At 29.2% G+C, this 27,430-nt stretch overlaps 1 protein-coding gene across 1 annotated transcript; it reads left to right on the top strand.

Moving 5' to 3' along the window:
* The first annotated feature begins 266 nt into the window (after positions 1-266).
* On the top strand, positions 267-26,570 carry LOC107452982 (F-box/LRR-repeat protein 7). Its single transcript, XM_071188303.1, has 6 exons — positions 267-493; positions 6,585-6,795; positions 8,642-8,905; positions 12,054-12,220; positions 17,187-17,389; positions 24,006-26,570. Exons 1-6 carry the CDS (start codon positions 389-391, stop codon positions 24,355-24,357), a joined length of 1,302 nt encoding a protein of 433 aa, XP_071044404.1. The 5' UTR covers positions 267-388; the 3' UTR covers positions 24,358-26,570.
* The last annotated feature ends 860 nt before the right edge of the window (positions 26,571-27,430 follow it).

The following is a 27,430-nucleotide window of genomic DNA, read 5'->3' as shown; positions in this document are numbered from 1 at the left end:
GGTTATTTGACTGTTTTGATTAAATATGATAAAATAACCATTCAATAAATTGTTATTTAACCTTTTTTTTCCGAGAAGTTTCTAACAGTGTACAGAATTAAAAGGGCTGAGATCTTCAGGTCTAAATAATTCGAAATTCCCGGGATAAATCTTATGCCTAAACAATAACTTTGGCGATAGCTTCCAAAAGTTGTTTCCTCCAACCCTAAACTGCAGTTTCGAGCCAAGAGTGAGGAGTAAATTTTTTGTTAGATTTTTTTTCCTCCCCATTCTAATGAGCAAGAAACAGTGCTATTTCTACTGAAGGAATTATAAATCCTATTGAGAAAAACTATTTCCGGTGTGTTTTGCCAAACAATAGGAGGTTATAAAGCCCCTTGTTTTCAGTATGGATCGTAGATTCTCAATGTGGGCCGATGTGTCATCAGCCGCTATTACAACCGGCTTCAAAGATAAAGATGAAACGGGAAGAAATGGATTTATACCAACGGCAGTAAGTCTACATAAAATTATTCAAAAATTAGACATATATCAATGAATAGAAGCACGTGTTTTCTTGTTTACTTATGACACATCACATTCTAATTACAATTTCAATGTCATGTTGTAAAATAATTCCCAGAATTGTAAAATAATTCCTGCAAAAGCTCTTGACATTTTCGTAATTTTTAATTTAAAATATATAGTTATTAAAGATAAAGTAATGAAGATTTTATATAATGATATATTTTACAACAAATATAGAAACACATTTCCTTGTGTTTATTGATAAGTTATTTAATTAAACTATATAGTTATTAAAGATAAAGTAATGAAGAGTTTCTCTAATGATATGTTTTATAAAAATATTGAAACACATTTCTTGTATTTATTTATAAATTATTTTTAATTAAACTATATAGTTATTAAATATAAAATAATGAAGGTTTTATACCCTGAATTAATGAGTATCTGAAGTAATATATGAAGAGTTTATAAAGTAATGTGTATTACAAGAAGTATCAAAACACATTTTCTTGTTTTTTAATAAATTATTTTTAATTGAATTATATTAAATATAAAGTAATGAAGAGATTATATACTAATTAATGAGCATGTGATTAGTATATGAAGTCAGCATATGAACAGTTTATATACTGATGTATTTCACAAGAAATATCAAAACACATTTTCTTGTTTTTATTCTTAAATGAATTTTAATTGAACTATATAGTTATTAAAGATAACGCAAGGAAGAGGTTATGTACTAATTAAACTATATAGTTTTATGTACTAATTAAACTATATAGTTTTATAACGTTATATAACTTATGAACTAACTAAACTATTTAATTAAGTTTTAATATTATGTTTCAAATGTGGATTTTTTTTATAAAAAAATATCCAATAAACTTGCACATTCTATAATTGCTTGCATAATTTTATTTTTTATTTATATGATTTAATCATGGCTAAATGTAATGAAGAGTTGGGAAAATATTATTTATTTTTATTTGTTAATCATATAATTGATTAAAACTTACCAAATTATTAATATACTTTTGCGTTATTTTATTAATTTTGAACCATGTGTAGGCGAATTAATAAAAAAAGTTCAAGGAAACTAAACAAGTGCATTATAGAAACTCTTCTTTGAGGATAACTAAATCAACAGCCCAACAGTCTCTTAAAGTTTTTAATCCTATTTACATAAAAATTTAATCATGTGAACATTTATTAATATAGTTTCTGCTATACATCATTTTTACTCTTTTAAAAAAGAAATAATTATAATAAAATGCCTATATACCACTGAAAAAAAGTCAGAAAAGTTAGAGATTTATACTTAAATTAGTAAAAAACTATGAATTTTAAAAATACTTAGGTGCTGCGTAAATTACGTTAATATTATGCATACTGTTGTTCGTAATTTGAACGAGAAATGAAAAAAAAAATTCGAGGCCACCGCTCTGAAAAATTCCGTTTTGAAAATCCATTACTTAGAGTTAGTGAGTTCTTATTTTATATCCACATAAGTAGTTGCAATTTGTATATCTTTCATGTGAGTTACGATTAGTAGTTATAGAAAAAAAATTTCCAGACAAACATACCTATGCATCATGTCAAAATTAAAAAAAGATTCATCACAATTACACAGTTACAAAAAATGTGAAATATTCCTTTCTAACATAACAAAAAATAGAGAAAAAAAACATAAATAAGAAACATAAAACTTCTATACATACATACAAAATAACTTGAGTAAAAACCTGTCAAATATCCTTCTTTTAATTTATTGTCTTCCATATTAAAATTCTATGATGCAGGAATTTAAATGCAAAGATATCATTAGGAGTCAACGTTTGCACAAAATTAAATTTATTTTGGTGACAAAAAATTTAAAAAATTTAATTTTATCTAAAAATTCTGGTGGTCACCATTGGGAAAAAGGTATTATTACTATTATTTAACATTCATTATTCATAATTTTTTTAACACGTCCATAGATGTAAAATTTTATAAGATTAATAAATCAAGTACAGTTAGAAATTTTGGAGCGTATGGTAATGCAATATCATTAAAATTTGCTTCAGCCTTAATATGGTACTAATTTATATTATACTAAGTAAATATTATTTAACATTCATCATTTATTCAGTGCATCTATAGATATAAAATTTTTTGACGTTAATAAATCAAACAAAAACATGCACTGCTAGAAATTTCGAAGCTTATTGTACTGTAATATACGTTAAAATTTGCTTTAACCTTACTATGATACTAATTTATAGTATACTAAGTAAATGGTTTTTAACATTCACTATTTATTCAGTGTGTCTAGAGACATAAAATATTATAATATTCATAAATCAAGTAAAATTATGCATTTTAAGAAATTTGGGAGCGTATTGTATTGTAATGTCGTAAAAATTTGCTTCAACCGCTATAGAGTTCTAAGTTTAAATGCATTATTGTTTTTCTTGAACTTGTTTATGCCATATTATGGTTCATCTTATGGTTCATGAAGAACATGGATTAGGTTAAAACCTCATGAACATTGTAGCTTATTTGCACCATATTTTGGAGCAGGATACTATTTTATGAATCAAGATTTAAACAATTTTGCTGAGAATGTGCTAAAAGATAAGAGAAGAGGCAGGGGCGTGTGTCGTCTGAAAGGTTTGTTGTCACACAGCTCATTTATCATTTTGATAAAACTGTGACAACACTAAAACTTTGCAATGCATGTTTATTGGGGACATCATTTTTATAGATATGAGTCGCGCTTATAATATTTTTTTATTTTAATCGTTTATATGCCCCTCCAAAACGAAATTTTTTTCTTTATTGACTTATTATTTTGCTGAAATCGTACTTATTTTGATTTTTTATTATTATTTTATGAAACTAGACAAGTAATTCACAACTTAATTTCTAAGATATATTTAAAATGAAAAACTTTTGCCAGAAAGTGCTAAAAATCCTTAAAATAATGAGCTTCCGTATAATGTTAGTTATCGCAGTATCTTTGAGGTAAGTTATGATGTGTAAAAATAATGACAGTTGTTTATAGTTTTGAATGCAAAAAATAAATAAATAAAAACTAAAAAAAAGTTCATGATAAGATAGCAATTAGTTACATGAGGTCTCAAAATCACTTTTTACAATTGTAATTATACCAAATTAATTTTTCAAATGATAAATTAGTAAATTTTAATTTTTACAAATGATTATTTTTTAATAATATTTTTAAAATTCAATTTGCTGTTTCCTTTAAAGCATTTCCTCAACAGCCCGTTATAAGCCATAACAGATATATTACGATCAATAAAAAATAAGTCTTTGAAATAAAATGGTAGTTATTTAATATGGTATAGAAATTTTTAGTATACGGAAATAAGTATAGTATGAATATACTACGATGTTTGAATAAAAGCTTGAAAAATACAGAAACGTAATATAAGAGAATTTGTAATAGAATAAAAATGTAATATAAATTTGTCAGTATATGATACTAACAATTAAAACAGCGTTTATATTTTTCCTCTATTTATTTAAGTTATTTTGCATACATACCACCCTAAAAACGTTTTTTTTTATGTTTAATTCGATAACTTATTGTTTGAAACTTACTTTAATTTAAAAAGTACTTTTAAAAAACTTCACTTCAAGTTTAGAGAAAAGCTAATCTATTTCGATAAGAATTCCTGCTGATGTAAGTTTATTTTTAGCTACCTCGACTTTAGAACGAGAATAGATAGCTCAGGGACCCTGTTAATTTCTTCTTTCTTTATTTTAAAAAATAAAGCAATCTCGTAGCAGCAATTCTATTTTACCCAGTATTATACAAATTGCAAGTGATCAGAAATATTTAATTAAATCGTTACTTCTTCGAAAGTTTTAAAAGATATGAAATAAGGAATATGACAATGATGATAATTAAAATAATATTAAAGGATAATGATTTGCAATAATATAAAAAAGTTAACGATATGCATTAATGAAGTAAAATAAGATTAAATGCAGATGAGAAATAATAAAATTTAATATTAAAATTAGGTTTAATGAATATTTTCGTATTCATACCTGTGTTTAGCGTAATACAATGTCCTTTATTCACCGAAAACTTGCCATTAGTTTACTCTGATTTTTTTCCTTTTTCTATCCTCTTTAACAGCTTGGTAAACAGTATTACTGTTAGATGTCACAGATATGACAGTATAGTCAGTTATTGCATTTATTACAACAAAGCAGTCAGCTTAGCCATTAGCTTTTTTTCTTTTTTACTAAATAGTTTACTACATCAATAAATTCCATTAAGCTAAATGATTACAACAAAAAAATTTTAAAAGCAAAAAAAGTAATAATTTTTTTACTAAATATTTTATTCAATTTATTTTAAATTCTAATGGTTCAAACGTTTTTTACGAATGAGATTTTTAAAAAGTTACTGTAATCATTTTTTATTCCTGATTTTTTATCAGTGTAAAAAATAAAGTAATTCAAGGAAATTTAAGCAGCATAAGTGATCAATTGCTCTATTCTATTAATATGAATTCTGAATTTGAAATACATTACTGGTAAATTTTTTTGTGACATTACTTTTAAATTAATTTTAAAAATTAAAGTAATACTACTGAAATTAAATTTTCAATATTTCATTTGATTAAACAATAAATGTTACTATTACTTGACTAATTCCAAAACTGAAAGCAATTCTTGTTACTATATTTTCAACACATTATTTTTCAATAAAAATATATATATATTTTTCAATAAAAAAATATGAAAAATATTTCAGTTTAAAAAAATGATTTAAGAAAATTTTTAGTGGTGCATACTCACAATGAGAGAAAAGTACATAAAAAATTACCAGAATATGATAAAATTTACTGTGTTTTTGGCTCCATGGGAAGACCAAAGATCTCGATAATTTTTGCGAAGCGCTTTGGTATTCATTTTGGAGAAATTAATAATAAAATATAGTTTTATAATATGTAATAAAATTTGGTTAATGTGTTCAAATTTGATACCTTCGAGCATGACTTAAAAATCATTTATTCTATAGCATGTTTTACTAAATGGGAGGTAATAAGAACTTGTAATTTTGAAAACCAGAATTTCCGGCTAACTGTGGCCGTATGAACAAAAAAATTGCCAAACAAATGGTTTAAATACCGTATACTTGGGTTTTATTTTCCGGAATCAAGTTGTTGTTTTTTGCCTGAAATTACCATTTAGTACGGTATTTTTACCATAATTATTTTTCCCGTGAATATAGTTATTGAAGAAAGTAATTGTCATTAATATTAGAATTTTTTCATTAATAAGAATTTTAAACTTTTGCCGTTGCAAGATAATAGGTAACATAAAAAAATAATGCTTCGATTAATAAAATATGAAATGCAGACCATACATCGACAATGTCAACCTTCATCTATGAAAAGGTACCCCGCCATAGAATCGAGTTATCATGTCTTATATACTAGTGAATTGGTAATTTATTTTTGTAGTGGTAGACACAATACAGTATTCCCCCACCAGAATTATAGCTGTGATAGAATTTGACGGACGGATACAACTAGTTGATTCATTGCTGTTTTGTGAGAAGCCGGGATAGCTGTATTAAGATCACCGTACTTTTGAGTGCTGATCGTGAGAGCTGTATTAAGTTCACGGTCGTGGTTGCTCCTATGTTGCCTTTAGCAGTCGAATGAATACGTTGTACGCTGCGTGTGATCGAGACTGAGTAACAACAGCGTGAGGAAGACAATTTCGCAGTCACAAGTAGCAAGTCAACTGTTCAATGTGGACCATCCATCGAAGTAGGCGTGTTCAAATCGAAGTGGGCGTTTCTGTCAAGGTAAGCTTGTTCATATCACGTTCCAGGTCACCAATGTGGGGAGAGTTGTTATCGACCATGTCTACCGTCATCTATGAAAAGGTATTCCAACATAGAATCGAGTCAACATGTCTTATATACTAGTGAATTGGATTTTATTTTTGTATTTTTTAGACACAATACAAAATATTCTATTTTCTGATTTGCTTGTATACTTGTTCTGCAATCTATTTGTATTAACAAAAAATGTTTTAATTTTCAGACAATCGAGAAATTGCCGGACAAAGTTCTACTCAAAATATTCACTTATCTTCCCCACAAAGAAGTTGGACGATTAGCTAGAGTGTGCAAAAAATGGAGGATGATTTCAAGTGATTCAAGACTATGGACACACGTATCGTTACGACCTGATGTATCTGGATTACATGTTACAAACATTGAAACCCTACTAGCCCTAATTGCAGTACGCTTCGGTACGTACACTTTTTTTTCATTTACATTTCTCATAAGTTTAAAGTACAGTACTCAAAATAAAAATAGGAATAAACATCTTGAATAACTTTTGGTCTAATGATNTTATGTACCAGTGAATTGGTAATTTATTTTTGTAGTGGTAGACACAATACAGTATTTCCCCACCAGAATTATAGCTGTGGTAGAATTCGATGGACGGATACAACTAGTTGATTCATTGCTGTTCTGTGAGAAGCCGGGATAGCTGTATTAAGATCACCGTACTTTTGAGTGCTGATCGTGAGAGCTGTATTAAGTTCACGGTCGTGGTTGCTCCTATGTTGCCTTTAGCAGTCGAATGAATACGTTGTACGCTGCGTGTGATCGAGACTGAGTAGCAACAGCATGAAGAGGACAATGTAGCAGTTACAAGTCAACTGTTCAATGTGGACCATCCATCGAAGTGGGTGTGTTCAAATCGAAGTGGGCGCTTCTGTCAAGGTAGGCTTGTTCATATCACGTCCAGGTCACCAATGTGGGGAGACTTGCTATCGACCATGTCTACCGTCATCTATGAAAAAGGTATCCCAACATAGAATCGAGTTAACATGTCTTATATACTAGTGAATTGGATTTTATTTCTGTAGTTTTTGGACACAATACAAAATATTCTATTTTCTGGTTTGCTTATTTACTTGTTCTGCAATCTATTTGTGTTAACAAAGGATGTTTTAATTTTCAGACAATCGAGAAATTGCCGGATAAAGTTCTACTCAAAATATTCACTTATCTTCCCCACAAAGAAGTTGGACGATTAGCTAGAGTGTGCAAAAAATGGAGGATGATTTCAAGTGATTCAAGACTATGGACACACGTATCGTTACGGCCTGATGTATCTGGATTACATGTTACAAACATTGAAACCCTACTAGCCCTAATTGCAGTACGCTTCGGTACGTACACTTTTTTTTCATTTACATTTCTCATAAGTTTAAAGTACAGTACTCAAAATAAAAATAGGAATAAACATCTTGAATAACTTTTGGTCTAATGAACAAGTTTTCACATAAGATTTGCAATCTTACTGCTTCGAGTATCATTCATTCACACAAGTTAATTAGCATAATTTTTAATATTAAAGTATTTATTAACTTAATGCTATTATTACACTGTTAAAATTTTCATTTTAAAATTATGGTAAAATAACTGGCAGCTGTCTGTCCATCCGCTTAACCATAAAGTTTACGGTAAAGAACAGTTTTTTACTTTATGGTTTTTAAAACCATTTACAAAAAGTATGGTTATAAGACCATGAATACAAAACTATACGGTTTTTTAACCATTAACAACTAACATTTTTCAAAAACGTAAAAAAAAATTATTCTTTAACTAGGCATAGGAGCTCGGCGTTTCGTAAGGCAATGGGCATTAGAGAGTGCCGGACACTGGAAATTCTTCATGTGTTGAAGGGAATGGAGGAAATATTGTGGTGTCAACACTAGGACTCAACTCCAGTTCTGCCGGTCATGAGATTGACAGATAATCCCACTCGGTTACGATACGTACGCAGTTGCAAAGAATTAAGTAGTTTCATTAGGTGGTTCTAGTTGGTGCGATAAAATTCTGGTTGTTTAACCGTATTAGGTGAAAGCAGTTACTAAACAGTTTTTCTCAAATTTAACAGTTTGATTACCATTTTATTTATGGTTATTTGACTGTTTTGATTAAATATAGTAAAATAAACATTCAATAATTTGTTATTTAACCTTTTTTCTGAGAAATTTCTAATAGTGTATAAATACAGTTTTCTTTTATATATTACTACCCAAGTCATTCTTTGATAATATTATTAACGTTTCATTTCAGGACCATCATTGCGTTATATAGAATTACCAATCGAATTGATTACCCATACAGTACTTCAAGAATTGGCTTATAAATGTACTTCTCTTACTCACATGTTACTTGATTTTTCAACTGCTATGCAACTTCATGACTTTAGTGATTTACAAACATTTCCCAGCAGGCTGCGGACAATGTGTATTTGCTTATCAGAAGTTATTTTTATGGAAGGTTTTATGCGAAAAATTTACAACTTCATCAATGGGCTAGAAGTTTTACATCTTATAGGTAAGTTATTCCTTGATTGAAATTTTTTTTTCATGTTTACCTTTAAATTTATCTTCGTAGAGATTTAATTATCATGATTTCATGCTAATTTGTTTGTAATTTACTATAATTTCATATTATTTCGTTATCTAACATTTAGAACAAAGTGTTCTTATCACATAGTTTCTATCACATTGTTGGCACGGGATATCATTGGTCTAAAATAGTCATTCTCTGATATTTCATATGCATATAAAAAAAATTACTTAGAAATTAGGAAAAATATTCATTTTGCAGATATTTATCAAATGGTGAAAAAACAATTTTCAAGGGAGAAATTCTGAGAAGCACTGTAACTTTGAATTTTTATTTTGTCTTCCTCAAGCGGTAGACACCTGAAATGTAATGTAAAATTCATATTTAGTTCATAAAGTTAAGATCATGCGAAATAAACATGAACAAAATGGAGAAATAGTGTGACTACATTTTTACGACTTTTATGTACTGAGCAAAAAGTGAAAATAGTTTGACCCTAAGAAAATGTTTGCGTAATCATCAACATACTGAAATATATTCTCGATGATTAGAGGAGCACTCCTAATAATATGCCATACAGACGTTAATATAAGGTACAAAATCAGATACAGAGAAAACCATCTCGTTATTAATTCATATCGATACCTCCAAAGATTAGGAGGTGAGTAATTAAAAAATGTCCAGTGCTAACAAACTTTTTAGAGCCCCCCTTCCTACCTTTACTGAATCTGCAAAGTTAAAATTTCTGACGAATTTCGCTCTATTCTTTGCCATAAGCTTGGTGATGGGACGGATCCCCAGTGAAACGAAAGGAACCTCTTAACTGTTTTAATTTTAATATTTATGATTTCCCTCATAAGTAATGTAATCTCCTTTGGTTTGTCTACGGTAAGAACCCCCCTAGCAACAAAGTCTGAGACCGTCTGCTGTTATGGAAACAAGAATGGCGCGTTTCAGAGAGGGTAGATTCTCTTCACTTTAGAGTTAACACAATTCAAATTCCGTTTCTCTAGCTGACCAGAGCCAAACCCTGTCCTAAACAGGACAACACTGAAATAGTAATACCTCGTTAACATAGTCACCGCCACGGGTCAAGACGAATGGCAAGGGGAGTTCTTATTTTAGACAAACTATAAGCAAAGAAAGAGTTTCAACCGGTTGAATTACGTAACAAGTTCTGCTTTATGTATGCTTGAGAAAAAAGGAGAACCTTTCTGTATGCTTCAGAATCAGTTTTTGCTCATATTCAGAGCAAAGATAAGCATTTTTATGAGGAAGATATTTACGTTTCGGTTTCATGATCAGTTAACAGTTAACTTAGTTACGTCACAAAAGGAAAATTTAACTAGTTGTCAAATAGCAATTATTTTTACGGAACTATGTCACTCATGCTGAAGATGCCAGAGAGAGTTGTATTTATTTCTACAACTTGTGTTATTGATTTCCTGATCAACCATGATACTTAAAAATAAGATCTTTTCGAGTCTGCCGCCTTTGCAGAATTTAAAAATTCNTCTGGCAGGCCAAGGAAGAGTTTGACAAGCTTGCAGACAGTTCATAGCAACACGTGCCGTATGTGGTCTGGCATTATCCTCCTGAAGAACCAGCCCAGGGTGCTGCAAAAGGAACGGTAGCAAAACAGGTCTTAGGATGTCGTCGACGTACCGCTGTACAGTAAGTGTACCTCTAATGACGACCAAAGGGGTCCGGTAGTCAAAGGAAATGGCACGCCAGACCATAATGCCTTGTTGGGGTCCGGTGTGGCGTGCAATAGTGGCGTGCAGGATCCCCCCTCTGCCCTGTGCGTCTCTTAACACGTCTTCGATGATCGTCAGGACACAGTTGGAAGCGGGATTCATCGCTAAAGACTATACGTCCCCAGTCGGCATCATTCCAGCCTGATCTGTTCAAAACATTCACGCATACGAAATTTCAAAGCAATCGGATGATTGCTTCTTGGTGCGTCGATTTTTTTGTTATAAAGTGCATTATCTTATGTACCGAGCAGATTGAAAAGAATAATTAAATTATTCATTTTACAAATTTTTTAGTTTACCGAACAAAATAAATTTTTAATAATCGCATTACCTTTCTTTAAAATACAACAAAAAAAAATTTGGATTATAAAAAATATAATACTCTTACTAAACGAGTATCCTCAATAATGATGTTGAGAATGTCTTGAAATCCATATAATAAAATCGGTAATTTTATGCACTTTATCGAGAAAAAAATGCGCGACAATTACAAATGATTCGAAATTTGAATGAAATTCAATGTAACTATCCTTCAAAGAACGAAAAAAAAAAAAATTTTTATAGAAATTTATTATTGTTGGGAAATAACAGAATAATGACCACCAAGTGATCAATTTACCAAGTGACACAGATGGGACACCCGTGTCCCTTTAAAAATGCTTTTTTAGCGTTCTAATTACAAGCAAAAATATATTTTGGTATTTTTTTAATTATAAAAAACGAGCTAGTTGTTACTAAAAATCTGTTAGAAATTCAAAACGCGTAGTTTGAAAAAAAAAATTTCACTCATATTCCCGAAAATTATCAATAATTGATTTTGTAAATTAAAGAAATTTCAAAGATGAAAAACTACTTCTTTAAGGCCTAAATAACCGCAAATTTGAAAAATTATTGTTTGGAAGTGAGTCGTGTTTCACGCTGTATTTCAAAACCATAAATTATTAAAATGCTAAGCATAATATTTTTCTCTCATTTTGGCTTAGATTCATACAAAATAATGAAAAAAGTATGAAAAATATGTTTAATAAACATTTTAAGTCTCGGGGTTAAAAGAATTTTCGAGTGTGAAAAAAGTTAGCAAAAGCTTAAAGTTGGCTTAAGCTTATTTGAACAACACGTGCGTCAATGCAATTCGCGTTATATTTTTTATATGATTGCGTTTGCTGTTTCCTATTGTGTTATCACTTATTTTGACCAATTAAAAGTTCTGCATTAAAGGGTTAATCTAGTTACTGGCTTGTGCAATTATTTCTAATTAATTAGATAATTTGTATTAAAAAGAAAAACATTTATTTGTGATACCACATCATAAGGTTTTTTTTTTGCATAACAGATTTAATAAAAATAAAATTTCTTTTATTGTTATTTTAAAATAGCTCTAAAAAGTGAACACGTGATGGCAGCTGAATGGGATAAAACAGTACTTCAGGAATTAGACATTACAGCAACTGAATTGTCCTCTGATTGTCTAATAGATCTTCTGACGAAATTACCTGCTCTTCGATATCTAGCAGCAGGCCAACAAGACGGATTTACAGACCAGGTAAAAATCTTTATAAATTTTTATTTACGAAATAAATAATCTTCAGCAGGAATTAAATAACAGCCAATGCTAGGGCTAATAAAGGCGTTGCACTAATCTAATGAAAATTTCATAAAAATAACTTTTGTTTAAATTTTTTTCTTTCTAAATTTGCAAACTTGATAAAAAATTTGTCAAAAAATAAGTCGAAGCATTTAATTTTTCTATGACAAAAAAAAAAATTATTGCATTTATAATCTTTGAAGTCCTGAAACTTTGAGAGGTTTTATAATAAGTGAAAATTTCTGAATCTAGAGTACTTCTGAAAGTTTCGTAAACAATGGAAACAACAATTTTATTTTTAAATGGATGGAAAAAAAATTCAATTACTTAAACATTTAAATTAATTATCTCAAAAGATGTCACATATTTGAACTCAAAACTTCGAGATCTATATAAAAAAAAAATATTATTAATATCTAAATTTCATGCTTCACTTGCCATTCTTGTAAAAACAATAAAATTTACTCAAATAAATTACTTATGGCTGACTCTTTTTACTTTCGAAAAAGACTTGGTTATTATGATAATATAAAATAAAATAATATAAATTGCTTTTATATTGTAGTAAAAATATTATAGTACCAAGTACCGTACCATACCATCTAACAATGCTATAAAATTGTTCTTCTATATTCTTATACTAAGTTTTCAAAGTTTGCTATTATTATCATCAAATTTCATAAATATAATTTTTCATAAAGATGTAGATATCAGTAAGTATTTTACTATTTTGTCTCGTGACTTAATGTTTGCTTTATGAACATATTCCAAGATCAGATAACTCACGGCTTTGTTTCATAAATTCTCCTTGAATTTCAAGCATTTTTATATTTGACGTTAAATATAACGTCATATTATTTGATGTTATATTATTTCACATTATATCTTTACTCTGTATCTTCTCAGCTGCAGTATATCCTATCGGTTGGTCTAAATCTCATAAGCAGCAAAAACTTATTTTTCACTAAATACAGAAGGATAAAAGAGTTGTGTAACGTTACATTATTTAGTTAAAATATTATATGTTTAGTTATAATAAATCTTATAACGTAACTTATTATAACTAAATAATATTTAACTATAATATTTAATATTTATACTTAATAATATTTATTTTAATAATATTTAATTTAATAATATTTAATTTAATAATATTTAATTTAATAATATTTAATTTAATTATATAAATTGTACGATATTTTTAAATAACTCATGCTATTAAATTGTCATATAAATTAATTAAATTACATTATATTAACAGTTAGCGTGTGTCGTTAATAACGATGAAATAATGGAAGGGGCTCAATGAAGAAAGTAGTTCAATAACAGCAACGATCCCCAAATTGAATGGTTTTAGATTTTTCATAATCCGATGAAATCGTAAAAAAAATATTTAAAATATTATACTAGTTTCTGGTGAGACAATATTTACACTTTATAAAAAAAAAAGAAGGAAAAAGCAAAGATCTGTAATATGAAATCATGAATCTTAAAATAAAATATATCTTCCAATATTGCTGCAACCATTAAAACCTTACTATAAAATAACCAGTTAATGATTAGATTTAAAGGGCGGGATCATGAAGTAGCCGGAAATGGCAAAAGGACATCAACAGGATGGAAAATATTAAGTTTATTAAAGTTAATTCTTTCTCTAGAAAAATTTTTATTTTACATTAACTCTTTGCCGCAGATGGAACACCGGTGTCCCTTTAATATATATACACTGTTAAAAATTTCTCGGAAAAAACGGTTAAATAACAATTTATTGAATGGTTATTTTACCATATTTATTCAAAACAGTCAAATAACCATAAATAAAATGGTAATCAAACTGCTAAGTTTGAGAAAACTGTTTATTAACTACTCTCACCTTATACAGTTAAACAACCAAAATTTTATCGCTCCAACTAGAACCACCTAATGAAGCTACGTAGTTCTTTGCAACTGCGTACATATCATAGCCGAGCGGGCTTACCTGACAATCTCATGACCGACAAAACTGGAGTTCGAATCCTAGTGTTGACACCACAATATTTCCTCCATTCCCTTCAACACATGAAGAATTTCCGGTGTCCGGCACTCTCCAATGCCCATTACCTTACGAAAAGCCGAGTGCCTATGTCCAGTTAAATAATTAATTTTTTTTTTTTTTTTTACGTTTTTGAAAAATGCTAGTTGTAAATGGTTAAAAAACCATAAAGGAAAAAACTGTTTTTTACCAAAAAATTTACGGTTAATCGGATGGACAGACAGCTGCCAATTATTTTACCATAATTTTAGAATGAAAATTTTAACAGTATATATATATATATATTACTCTGATTACAAGTAAAATTATATTTCGGTATTTTTTAATTATAAAAAAAAAACAGTCCAATAGTTACGAAAATAATCTATTAGATTATCTTAAATGAATTTGTACGAAAATATAAAAAAAAGTTATTTGAAATAATTATTTTTTCATTCATGCTGTTGTAACTTTATTAATAGTTGGTTTATAAATTAAATAAATTTCGGAGACGAATAACTGTTTCCCTTACATCTAAATAGCTGCAAATTTGAAAGATTATTGCTTTTTTAAGTGAGTCGTGTTTGGACGATTTTTCCTTAACACAGAACAAAAGCAACGATGTTTTATGCTGTAATTCATAACCATAAATTAATAAAAAGCTAAATATAATACTTTTCACTTATTTTGACCAAAATTAATATAAAGTAATAAAAGAGTATTAGAAATAGGTTTACTAAAAATTCTGAGTCAAAGGGTAAAAAAACCGAAATTACTTTCTTGCCAATAAAATAGTGCAATTTAATAATGCAATTACAAAATCATAATTATGCTACTTATGAATAGCATCGATTTAAACTTAATTAAGAACCTATATTTGACTTCTCAAAATACGCATTTTGAAAAATTACCCGGATCAACAATATAATTTAGTTTTATTACTCTTTTTAAAAGCATTTATTATCGTTTTTGTGTCGGTGTTTGCTATGAACAATTGTTAAGTCACCATTACCTTCATTAAATTTGTTTTTATTTTTTTATTATTATTACAGACACGTGAATAATGATCCTCTGTGAATGTGAATTACTCCGATGAAGTTCTCATAACTTCAGTGTCTAATTTAAAATTACAAATCCACTCAAATGGATTAACTGCTCATCGATGTCGACAATAAAAGAAAAGTGCCTTGTTAATTTAAATTTTGTTTTTATATTTTGATACTATCACATTGTTTGATAGTTTTTACTAGTCATCAGTGGCATCTTTTGGCAAGCTTTGAAACTGATTTTGAAACTTAAGGATAATAATTAAGCTCTTTTTTTAACACTAAACATACCATAAACGGTCAAATAATAACCGTTTAAGAACTTTGCCATCGAAAATGCGCTGTTCATCTTATCGCTTTTGCACATTTCACTTCATGACTTTTTCTAACAATTATATACAGTTAATATTCTATTATTATTATTTTATTATATTTTGTTTGTTCCGATTAATACTTATCGTATACCTATTTCTACCACAACCGGTCATTTGACCGGGAGAACAATTTATTACTTTATAAGGTTATTGGATCAGAAATTACGATGTAATGCCTGTTCAACGTATTGCATTCGATTAATTGCACATTTCTACAAAGGCTGTTGCGTAGTTAGTTCAATCAGAATAACTGTGAATTCAAATTTCAAGAAAGTACCTAAAATTTTAAATTGGCATTTTTATGTAAAAAAAAGTGACAAAAATGAAATGTTTTGGTAAGTAGATTATATTTTATTTTGATAGCTTTACTTCATTTCTAATTAACTGTTAGTTTTTACCCAGAAAAATGTCCGGCTATGGTAGAAATAGGTATACACCCTTGTGCAAATTAATTGAAACAAACTCAATAAATTCAGAAAACTAAGAGAAAATGCTATTTTATTTAAATTTATATACAAACTCAAAAATTTTTAGTACATAATATGATCTCCACGACACTTTATTAACATTTGGACACGATTCGGCATGGATTCCACTAATTTTTTACAGTCATTTATAATATTTGTGTCCTTGTACCACACATGAATTAACGCCGTGATTAGCTTCTCCATAGTTGTACAGTCCATATTTAATAGGCGATTCTTGCATATGGCCCAGAGATTCTCAATTGGGTTGATATCCGGAGAGTTCCCTGGCCATTCCAATGTCTCAATTTGATTCTCAGACATGAATTTCTTGACAATTTTGGACGTATGGCAAGGAGCTAAATCCTGTTGAAAAATCCCTGTTCCATCAGGGTATCGTTTCTTCAACTCTGGAACAACTTTTTTACCCAGAATAGTAATGTACTGCTCAGAACGCATCATACCGTCAATAGGCTGCAAAGGTCCAACCCCATTGTAACCGAAACAACCCCAAAACATCTTCTTTAAAAAACACGAAAAAAAAGTTTGTTTCAATTAATTTGCACAAGAGTGTATATTAAGTGTTGGTATGTTTAGTGTTAAACGGAACACAGCTAACGTACTTTTAGTTGCACATTTCTACAAAGGCTGTTGCGTAGTTAGTTCAATCAGAATAACTGTGAATTCAATTTTCAAGAAAGTACCTAAAATTTTAAATTGCCATTTTTATGAAAAAAAAGTGACAAAAACGAAATGTTTTGGTAAGTAGATCATATTTTATTTTGATAGCTTTGCTTCATTTCTAATTAACTGTTAGTTTTTATCCAGAAAAATGTCCGGCTATGGTAGAAATAGGTATATATTAAGTGTTGGTATGTTTAGTGTTAAACGGAACACAGTTAACGTACTTTTATATCCTCTTCCGTGTTTTTCAAATCGTTGGAACTAATTCATCAGATCGTTTAATGCCAACTAATATTTCATTCATAATATTACAAGTATCATAAAATGTTATATTTTTATTCATAGGTATTGAAAGAGTGGATTGAAAAAGGAAATATTAAAAGTCTAGTTGCCCTTGATCTTGATAGAAATGAAAACATATCAGAAGAAGCTTTAACGATATTTGTCAAAATTCAAGGACCAATGCTAAGAGGACTAGGATTATCTAATATTCCACATTTAACAGAACACTTTTGGAATGCTATGTTACCAATGCTAAGAAATACTAAGTAAGTTTAAAATTCAATTTAAAGTGTTAATATTGTACAAAATAGAATTATTTATAAGATTTTTCATACTTAAAATAATTTTTTTACTGACTAGGTAGACCTTAAACTCCTAAAAGAACACTGACACAAATAAACCTCATTTTCGTTATAGTCCTAAAATAACAATGTTGAACTTAAATTCTAAAATGTGATCACATAACATAATATATAAGAGTTAACTTTGGTTAATTTTGTCTAGCAGAATACAATGTCCCGCAGTGAACTGATCGTTAAGACACGGTTCCCAGCAGATCACCGAAGTCAAGCATCACTGGCTACGGTCAGTGTGCGGGTGGGTGACCACTTGGATCAGTCTGCGTAGGGACCGAGGGTGTGCGGCATTACTCCTCATTAAACTGTTCTACCGTAAAGTGCTCGACTTCGGTGCAGGTCGGCAGTTCGTTGGGCTACTGAACCGGGGGTGCCATCCCCTCTGCAGAGGATCAAAATTGGGATGGCATGTCTTCGGATCATCCTCAGGGATGTTTCCCAGACCGTCGCCAATAGCCCATTGTGCAGCTCTAGTGCGACGTAAATGAACAAAACTAAAACAAAACAATGAAGCGAAATAAATATGCAAAGTCATATTTAAGTTTAAAAAAAAAACATTTTTAAATTCTTATAAATATTCAAAAGCGAAGTTTAAAAAAAGTTTTTAAAAAAAGTTCACAAATAAAGCGCAGACAGAGTTAAACACGGATCGAAACCAATGAAACTGGAGCGGGTTCGCCTTCATTTGAAACCGCTTTAAAGCTACATCTTCAACTAAGATGATTTTGAATTATTTTAATCCCTCATTTGATTTATTGACTTCAATGATGATCGGAGAATATTCTATCAATGTTCAACTCCATAACTTTGTAATTTTTAACCCAATCCAGAAGACATAAGTGAACTCCCGGATCAAGCATTGGGACAAACTAGCCTTCTTGGAAGACTTCTTGATGAAACGAGCACGCATTTGCGTTATATAGAAAGGAAAACCATGAAACCTCTATGTTTAGCCTTACGGTAATGCGATTTTAACCCATAATCCATCTACCACTGAGGATATATTACGTCAGCACTGTAGTCGGTGAGAGCCAGGAGCAGAATTCGTATCAACCATCCACCGCTGAGAATTGAACCGGAGTTACCTGAATGGGAGACGAGCAATCAATCCCCTGAGTCACCTCAACTCTAACTCTGGTATTATCACCCTTGTTGAACAGCTGACCCAATTTTGAGTTTACGACTACCAATAACTAGCTCAACCCTCCCCGCCCCCGTAAGGGGGCATCCGGGACAACTCCGAAAGTTCGAAATGCGCGCAACAGTTCAATCACATAAGCAAACATATTCAAAATTTTCAAATTAGAGTTTTAACAAATAGGTAGAATATTAAATATGAAATCCAGAAAACAGCTTCGCGCGCAGGTCGTCGGGCTACCGATGCGGGGGTGCCATCCTCTCCGTAGAGGATCAAAATTGTGATGGCATGTCTTCGGATAATCCTTAGGGATGTTTCCCAGAACGTCGCCAATAGCCCATTGTGCAGCTCTAGTGTGACGTAAATTAACAACAACAACAGAAAACAGCGTTACTTAGAAATGAACTAAATACAAACATTATAAAGAAAATAAACAGTATCAATCAGAAGAGTTTTTGATGTCGCATCTTCAGTTAGGGTGCAAAGTTAAAAAAACAAGGAAACAATTTCACATGGTTAAATATAAGATGCTTGTAACTCAGAATATAATTACAGCTGGCACAACAGTATACTTAAAGTATCAAATTCCAGGAATTTTTTTTAAACAAAAAAAAAGGCATTTATATATATATATATGTACTCTAGGAACACAAGACTACCAATGTTCAACTCTATAGATGTGTAATTTTGAACCCAATCCAGAAGATAAGGGAACTCCTGGAACAAATATTGGGTGAAATTTGCCTTCGTGGAGGGCATTTTTTGAAGGAACCGCATTTGCGTTAAACGGAAAGCAAAACCACAAAAACCTCCATTTTTAACCAGACAGCAATGGAATTTTAACCTATGATCCGTCTACTACTGAGGATATATTACGTTAGCACTGTAGTCGGTGAGAGCTGGGAGCAGAATTCGTATCAACCAGCCAAAGCTGGGATTCAAACCTGGTTCACCTCAACGGAGGCGAGCGCTCTATCACCTAAGCCACTATGGTTCAGCCCTAATTAGCATATTTAACATAAACCCTTTGAATCATGAGTCTTGATGTCAATTTTAAATCATACTACTAATCCGATCAACTTAAGAACCGTTTCTGATAATTACGTGAAATTATGATCAAAGTTATTCAGGATAACATCGTTTATATTTATTGTTTCTACTCACTATTCAAGTAAAAAGTACATATTTTTAAATGTACATCTTGACTTTTTTAGTTAAACATGTACAGTGTGCCAATAAATAAATAAACAGGCCAACCTAAATAACTTTTAATCTAATGGTTGGATCTTCACTTTCTAGGACTCAATCTTAATGACACGAGGGGGTTACCTCAAAATACTATTATAAATAAAATCAATTTTAAATAATAAATATCAAATTTAAAAATACGAATCCGCCGAAAAAAAAACAAGTTTTTCAATGAAGGTACGCTTTTGCTTCTGTTTTTCTAAAATTGATTAGCATATTTGAAATCACCCCCCTCGAACCTTTTAAGATTGAATCCTAGAACGCGAAGATCCGATTATTAGCTCAAAATTTATTCAGGGCTGTCCGTTTTTTTATTTTTTGCTCTGTACTTACGATTTTAATTAGTTAAGGGGTATCGTTGTTTTATGGGGGGAGGGGGAGTGAAAAAAGTTACCTTTATATTTTGCTTTCTAAAGTTTTTTCAGACACTCCTTGTAATATAAGTTTAGGAAGAAAAAATATTTGCTCATTATGACAAAATATCGAGAAAAAAAGTACCTCTTTGTGTTTTTTTTCCCAAAGGTTTCCTTCAGTTATTTCTAGTAAAATCAGTTTAAGGGAGATTTATTACTTTGTGAGAAAAATCGGAAACAAAAATATCTATTTTTTTCTCCAAAAGTTTTCCTCGGACATTTCTAATAAAATAATTTTTTCCCCTTGAATTGGTGCTCATATTAAGAAAAGAAAAACACTTCTCTTTTTTGAAATTAAAAACATTACATGCTTTTTTTTTAAAGAAAAAAAAACTAAGTTTCACCAACACATTATCACCACAAATAAAACATGCGTTACATTTCGTGACCTTCTGATCAAAGCTCCAGAATTTTAATAACAGATTTTTCGAGTATAACAAACAGCTGAACGTGACAGCTGAAAAGACATGAAGAAATGTTTCAGAATCGTATTTGCAAAGAACAGCTGTATATAACCATGACTTTAATAGCAATTTCACTTTCTTCAGAAAGAATCTATTAAACCACTTTCGACACTTTGCTATTTTCGCTATAACTTTCGAATAAATAAAGTGTCCTCAGATATAGAAAATATAAAAAGTCGTGGAAAAATTTTAACTAAACCAGAGTAGAATTACCCTTCCATTTGAAACTTTATTAACTCTCTCTGTGTATATGTATATATATATATATATATATATATATAAAAGCAAAAATATTGAGAAAATATGGAAAATAATAAAAAATAATGAAAAGAAATTTATTAAAATTAATTTTTCAAAAGTATTTAAAAAAATATAATTTTTGATATCCTAAAAAAAAAAATTTAAAATTTCGGAAAACAAAACAAAGAAACGATATAATCTCTTCATCAGCCCACACGATTATTTCCGCAAACTTCTAATAAAACTTATTAATTTTCCTCGTTTTTCTCTTTGTTTTTATTGTGCTATATTATANTAACCTAAAACTATATATATATATATAATAAAGAGACTAAAAAGAAGAAAGAGACGAAGAAAATTAAGAAGAAATAATAATAGGTTTTATTTACTGCGCAAAAGCTTCAAGTACATAAAGCCCATAAAATGAGTTAAAAATACAAAGAAAACAAGACAAAAATTATTTTTAAAGAGAAAAATAATTACTAAATAAATTATTTTAAAAAATTTAAGAAGTCGGAAAACAAAATAAGGAAAAGATATAATCTCGTCGTCCGTTCACACGGTTATATCTGCAAAAAAAGTCCTTTCTGTTACTGTATTAATATAGCCAAAGCAAAATATAGCAATACAATAGTGTCAGTATTGTATTGTCACTATTATATTGATTTGATAATGTGAGTATTGTATTGTCACTTTTGTATTGATATATTTGGATACATAAATACAATATTAGAAAGCACTTTTTGGCGGAAATAATTGTGCGAGCTGACGTTAAGTCCAAGGTCATACATCTTTTCCTTATTTTGTTTTCCGACTTTTTAAAATAATCTCGTTGTCCGTTTACACGGTTATATCTGCAAAAAAAAGTCCTTTCTATTATTGTATTAATATAGCCAAAGCAAAATATAGCAATACAATAGCGTGAGTATTGTATTGTCACTATTATATTGATAAATTTTGATTTGATAATGTGAGTATCGTACTGTCACTTTTGTATTGATATATTTGGATACATAAATACAATATTAGAAAGCACTTTTTGGCGGACCTAATTGTGTGAGCTGAGGTTAAGTCCAAGATCATATATCTTTTCCTCATTTTGCTTTCCGACTTTTTAAATTTTTTCTAAATTCTTAGTAAAAATTTTCAATTTTTTTTGCTTGCTTTCTTTGTATTTTTAATTTTTTATTTATGCATAAATGCAGTGTAAAAAACTAAACTCAGTGGCGCGACAGCCCGTAAAGGGCCAAGGCCTACTGTGCCCATCTCAGTTTTCTTAACCTTGGGCTCTGGGGTGCAGGAGCAGATGTTCCGATCAGGTGGTCAATGCAGTGTGTCCCACCTAAATAAAGACACCGTGATTTTGGGCCATAACTGGGCACAAAGAAAACCAAAAAACCTTATCCTAACCAAACTCCTTATTAATATGAGTTTTGATATAGACTTAAATACATGCTTAGTTCTCGTTGGTTTTCTTTATATCCTGTTAGAGCTCAAAATAGAGGTGGCTTTATTGAATTGATACACTGTAGTAATATTCTCTAACAGAAACTTTAAAATTTATTGCTTATTAATGTTTTCCTTTGAATTTTTGAAGCATCCTCTCTCTCGTTTCTACTAATTTGATGAATTTGAGTAAATTCACTTTTAAAGTTTTTCCTTTGACCACAAAAGGAAATAATAGCATAACATGCCACTTGCAATTATTTCTTGTTCGCTAAATTTAACACTAACTCTATTCGCATTATAGCTATCGCATTCTTGGTTTTTTAATTGAACAACAGTTTTTAAGGTTATCCATCGACTGTTTGTTGCCAAATGCATTTGGAATCTCCTTCCACTCCATAAACACTGTCACTTAGTACCTTCATCCACTGAGATGTCTGAACTTTAATGACTCAAACAAATCAATATTGTATAGTTATGTCATTGTTTTTATAAGATCAAATACATATAGTGTGAAATATAGTTTCCTAATACCTCAATTTTTCAAAAAAAATCACTTAGAATGTATTGTTTCTACTGCTTCTGTAACAACTCAGACTATCTAAAAAACAAGCCTTCTTAGATCTACTCTCCTCTAGAATTTTTTCTTCCTTCTCGTTTTCTTTTTATTAAAATTTACCTTTTATTTAACATTGAAATGCTATAAGTGCAGTGCCCAAAATAAAAAATGGGCCACCCTGAATAGCTTTTGATCAAATGATCAGATTTTCACGTTCTAGGACTCAATCCTTTCATACTAAAGGTATGAGGGGTAACCTCAAGCATGCTAATTTATTAGTGCAGACGATATTTAAAGTTACGAAATAAAGCACAGAGAACATACAGAATAAACATACCGATTTTTCGACGGATTCGGACTTCTGCAAAATTCGACTTCTCAGGAACTACCGATTTCGCACAAATTTTGTATTTTGCCATTTCAAATTTCCTCCTTTAAAATTATATAAAAAATTTGCGTACCTTACAATTCAAAAATGTGTTTCGACTATCATTAAATAAAATAATACTAATAATAATATTTACTTAAAGTTATATTTTTCAAGGAATTATCTTTGAATAAAGGAATTTTATAATTGCGCGCAAAAAGTTCTCAATTCGCATGAAAACTATTCGAGGTATAAGGAAATACGCAAAAAGTAAAGTAAAAGAGGTCTTAACTTTGGACCGCTCTCTTGAAAAAACAATAGGGACCATATTTCCCAGACTGCGACTATCCCCTATATTTTGGACAGGGATCTAATTTCGAAACTTAAAGTATCGTCTGCCTTAATTAATTAGCAAATATGAAGTTACTCCCTTGATACTTTAAAATTTAAGTCCTGTAGAACGTGAAGATCCGATCATTAAAGCAAGTTATTCAGGGTGGTCCGATTTTTACTTCGTGCACTGTATAAACCTTTAACCCTCTATGTTTTGGTACTAAATTCCCTTTATATTTTAGCAAATATTCAACAATAGTTCTAAATTTTGCTTTTATGTTTTAAGATTTTGGAAAAGAAACATTTTTTGCTTTTTAGAATTTTAATTATGGGTATGCCAGAAGATTGCTGCCCAAAGATATCTCAAAAGATACACGTGGATTCATTGATGGAATCAATAGCTAACAACTGTTCCGGATTAGAAAGGTTAGAAATCAGATGGGATGCTGATACACTGAGATTCAGTGATCGTTCAAGCAAAGCCATTGACTTGGTTCGTGTCAAGTGTTTAAGACTTCATTGTATGACTCTTGCTGAAGGGAAATATTTCGAATTAGTGAAATCAAACTTCTCAAGAGCAGATAGAGCAACAGTTGTAAGAACAACTACAAATTGCAGAGTCACTCTATGTTATTTACTTTTATATTACAAAGATCTTTTATTTAATTGAAAATAACTCAAAGATTTCAAATTATTTAATTGATATTCTTGTTTAGTCTGTCGTTTTGTTTTCACAGGAAGTTTTTTTTTTTTCAATCCAAAACTAAATAATAAATTAAATGATACTAATAAACAACGGTATAAATTAATAAATCATAAATAGAAAATAAATGAAATTTCTAGGGGAAAAAAACAATTTTTTAAAAATAAATTAGGTTTGTAGCAGCCAATTTGTTCTACCTAAAAAGAGTACTTATTCCTAGAAAGCGCAACAAAATTACTTTAAAATTACAATTATTCAGAGTTTAAGCAATACACTCTTAAAAGTTCCTTTTAATTGAAAATGAATCAGTTATTAGAGAAATAGCTAGAAAAAGCATTTATCTATTTTATAGATAGAATATGACAAGTATTTTAGGACCATAAGCATTTTAAATTGTGCTGTATTATTCTGTCTTTCCAGTTATTAAGTTACTTTTTTAAAAAAAATTAAGACTCGTGTCATCAATTACCTAACGTAAAATAACCTAAAACTCTAATTAAAAGACATTAAAATAGAAGTAAAAGAAAATTAATGATCAATTTTAACTATTCAGTTTTATAATAAAATTAATGCCAATAATTAAAAATTAATTATCAGCATAATTTCGCGACTAGTGTCGTTTTTACAGCAAACGAAATTGTGACTGCTGAATTATGTAAATATTTATTTAATCATGTTATTAATGTTTAGTTGTAATGAGACTCATTTTTATTTGCTTTAATAGATTTCTCTATGTACAATTGTGGCAAACCTACTGCTTACCAAATTTTATGTATATTAAAAAAATACGACTTACAAGTAACCAATTTAAATCAAACAGAAAACATTATAGAATAAACGTTTTTAATTCTATAAACCTTAAATTGATATATTTGTATTTTAAATTTAAGTATGTGTATAGTAGCAATATTGATTTTTTACTAATTTTCTTGAAAAATTTTTTTATAACCATTAATGTGTTCAAATCACTTTTTTTCAGTTTGTCAGCAAATAAATTAATAAATAAAAGGCATAATTGATGTTTTGGCGAAATTAAAATGATGGATGCGAAATAAAAATATTTATTTTATTTTCATATCTAACTATCCCAGTTTTTTATTTATATGGCTGCATTGATAGAAGAGGTTCTGAATTTGAAGGTGACTGTTTCCAATTTATTTCGGAGAATTATTTTATGAGGATGAGTTGAAATCAATATTTTATGTCACTTAAGTTTAAATATAAAGCTGTTGTGATCTGAAATACAGCTGTTCTCATTTTTCAGGTAAAAAAAAATAATAAATAAATAAAAAATCTGCAATTATATTATTCTTGTTTGTATAGTTGAACTGATCATTTTACAATACAAAACCTTAAAGTCTATAAAGTGTAGTATTTTTCGAACTATGGTGCACTCTGTTTGGCAGCAAAAATAAGCAGAGGGTGCAATAGCTTTAAATTAAATTAGAAGTGATTTATATAAACGTGGTAGAGTGGCTTCATTTTTTATTAAGTGGTGAAGAACAATTTAAATAATATCTTCATTTTTTTTTTAAAAACTATGCATAACTTAGCGTAATTTACAATCTACTACTGTAAAATAATTTGGTTCTCAAAAATTACTTTAAAAAGTATTGATATTGTTGAAACTGGCGCTTTTAAATGAGAAAAAGGAACACAAAACATTAAGAAAACAATTCTATTAATACAGGTTTTTAATACCTAATTATTCTCTTTTTTTTAAATACAAACTTTAAAAAAAAAACTACTATTTTAAAGAAACAATAATTCGATATCATTAAATTGTAAGGTGTGAAAAAATGTAAGTCATTTTTACCATTTTTCTTAAAAAAATATATATTAATGTGAAAGTTTCTCCATATTCAACATTAAGAGACAACAGCTTTAAAAATAATTATTTCTTTCCATATAAGTTCCATTTCCCAGAAAACATTTTGAGACAATTCTTCTGAAAACTATGTATGTCATTTTTCTATGAATACAGCCATTGGTAAGATAAAGAATCAGACATTTAATAATAACAATCTATAAAATATATGAAAAATATATTTTAAATTAGTATTTTTTTGAATGTTGATATGCAAGGCCCTGTTCATTACATATGTATATATTTTCAAATCTTCTATTACTTCTTTTTATTTAAAGCTATCACCCAATAAAGATGATTGATTTCTTTTGAATAGTGTTTTATTATTACTTTTTTTAATCCCTATAAATCTAAAAGTATAATGAAATACTAAAGCTACTATTTAAATTCATAGATTACTTATAACAAATCCAAAAGCATAAATGAAAAGTACTTGAAAGTGTTATATACATTTTTGAAGGTAAAAATATATATAGAGAGAATTATATGTTTAGTGGTACTAAATACATAACATTAATTGAAACCAGGGTAAAGAGTTCATTAAAGGTCATAAAAATGATTATAAACCTAAATCATAGTATAAACAAACTGTGAAAATGTGTTAAATGCTAATAAAAAATTGCATGTTGTCAATTATTAAAAAAGTATGCATTGAATATTGAAAGTATCATCACAAACTATTTCTCTCTAGCGTTTTATAACTATTATTTCCCACCACAAAACATACAATATTATAAGATGTAAAAGTTTTCAAAACATAAAACTATTTACAATCATTCATGATAATTATTTTTATTCACAATACGATTCACTAAAACTAGTAGTCTGTAAAATATTGAATTGAAGTAGTCTAAATTTAAAAATATTATGGGGGCTACAACAATTAATAGAGTTTCATGTCACATGAAACATATACAAAGCTTCAAATTCCAATTTCCTAGGAAACGATATTTATGTCACCACCATATTCCAAACAAGAACTATTCCTCCAATTTTAATGTAGCTAAAAGTATTCTCTATAATGTAAAATAGGATTTTCTAATGAAAAATAAATTTTAAAAAACTTATAAAATTAAGTAAATTTATTCTCTGTATCAATGAAATGAAAATACAGCTTCAATTCATTAATATTATTTATATATTCGTCTGCTAAAAAGTAAAAAATTCAATTAT

This window comes from Parasteatoda tepidariorum, chromosome X2 (genome assembly GCF_043381705.1).
Source record: "Parasteatoda tepidariorum isolate YZ-2023 chromosome X2, CAS_Ptep_4.0, whole genome shotgun sequence".
Lineage (NCBI taxonomy): Eukaryota > Metazoa > Arthropoda > Arachnida > Araneae > Theridiidae > Parasteatoda > Parasteatoda tepidariorum.
The sequence above is the reverse complement of the archived record's forward strand: the minus strand, read 5'-3'. Positions and strand labels throughout refer to the sequence as shown.

What these genes read in the sequence shown, in the direction of transcription:
- LOC107452982 (XM_071188303.1), top strand. Translation starts at nt 389, where the DNA reads ATGGATCGTAGATTCTCAATGTGGGCCGATGTGTCATCAGCCGCTATT. An exon ending in AGAAGTTTTACATCTTATAG is followed by an intron (nt 8,906 to 12,053) that starts GTAAGTTATTCC and finishes ATTTTAAAATAG; the next exon opens with CTCTAAAAAGTGAACACGTG. An exon ending in CCAATGCTAAGAAATACTAA is followed by an intron (nt 17,390 to 24,005) that starts GTAAGTTTAAAA and finishes TTTGCTTTTTAG; the next exon opens with AATTTTAATTATGGGTATGC.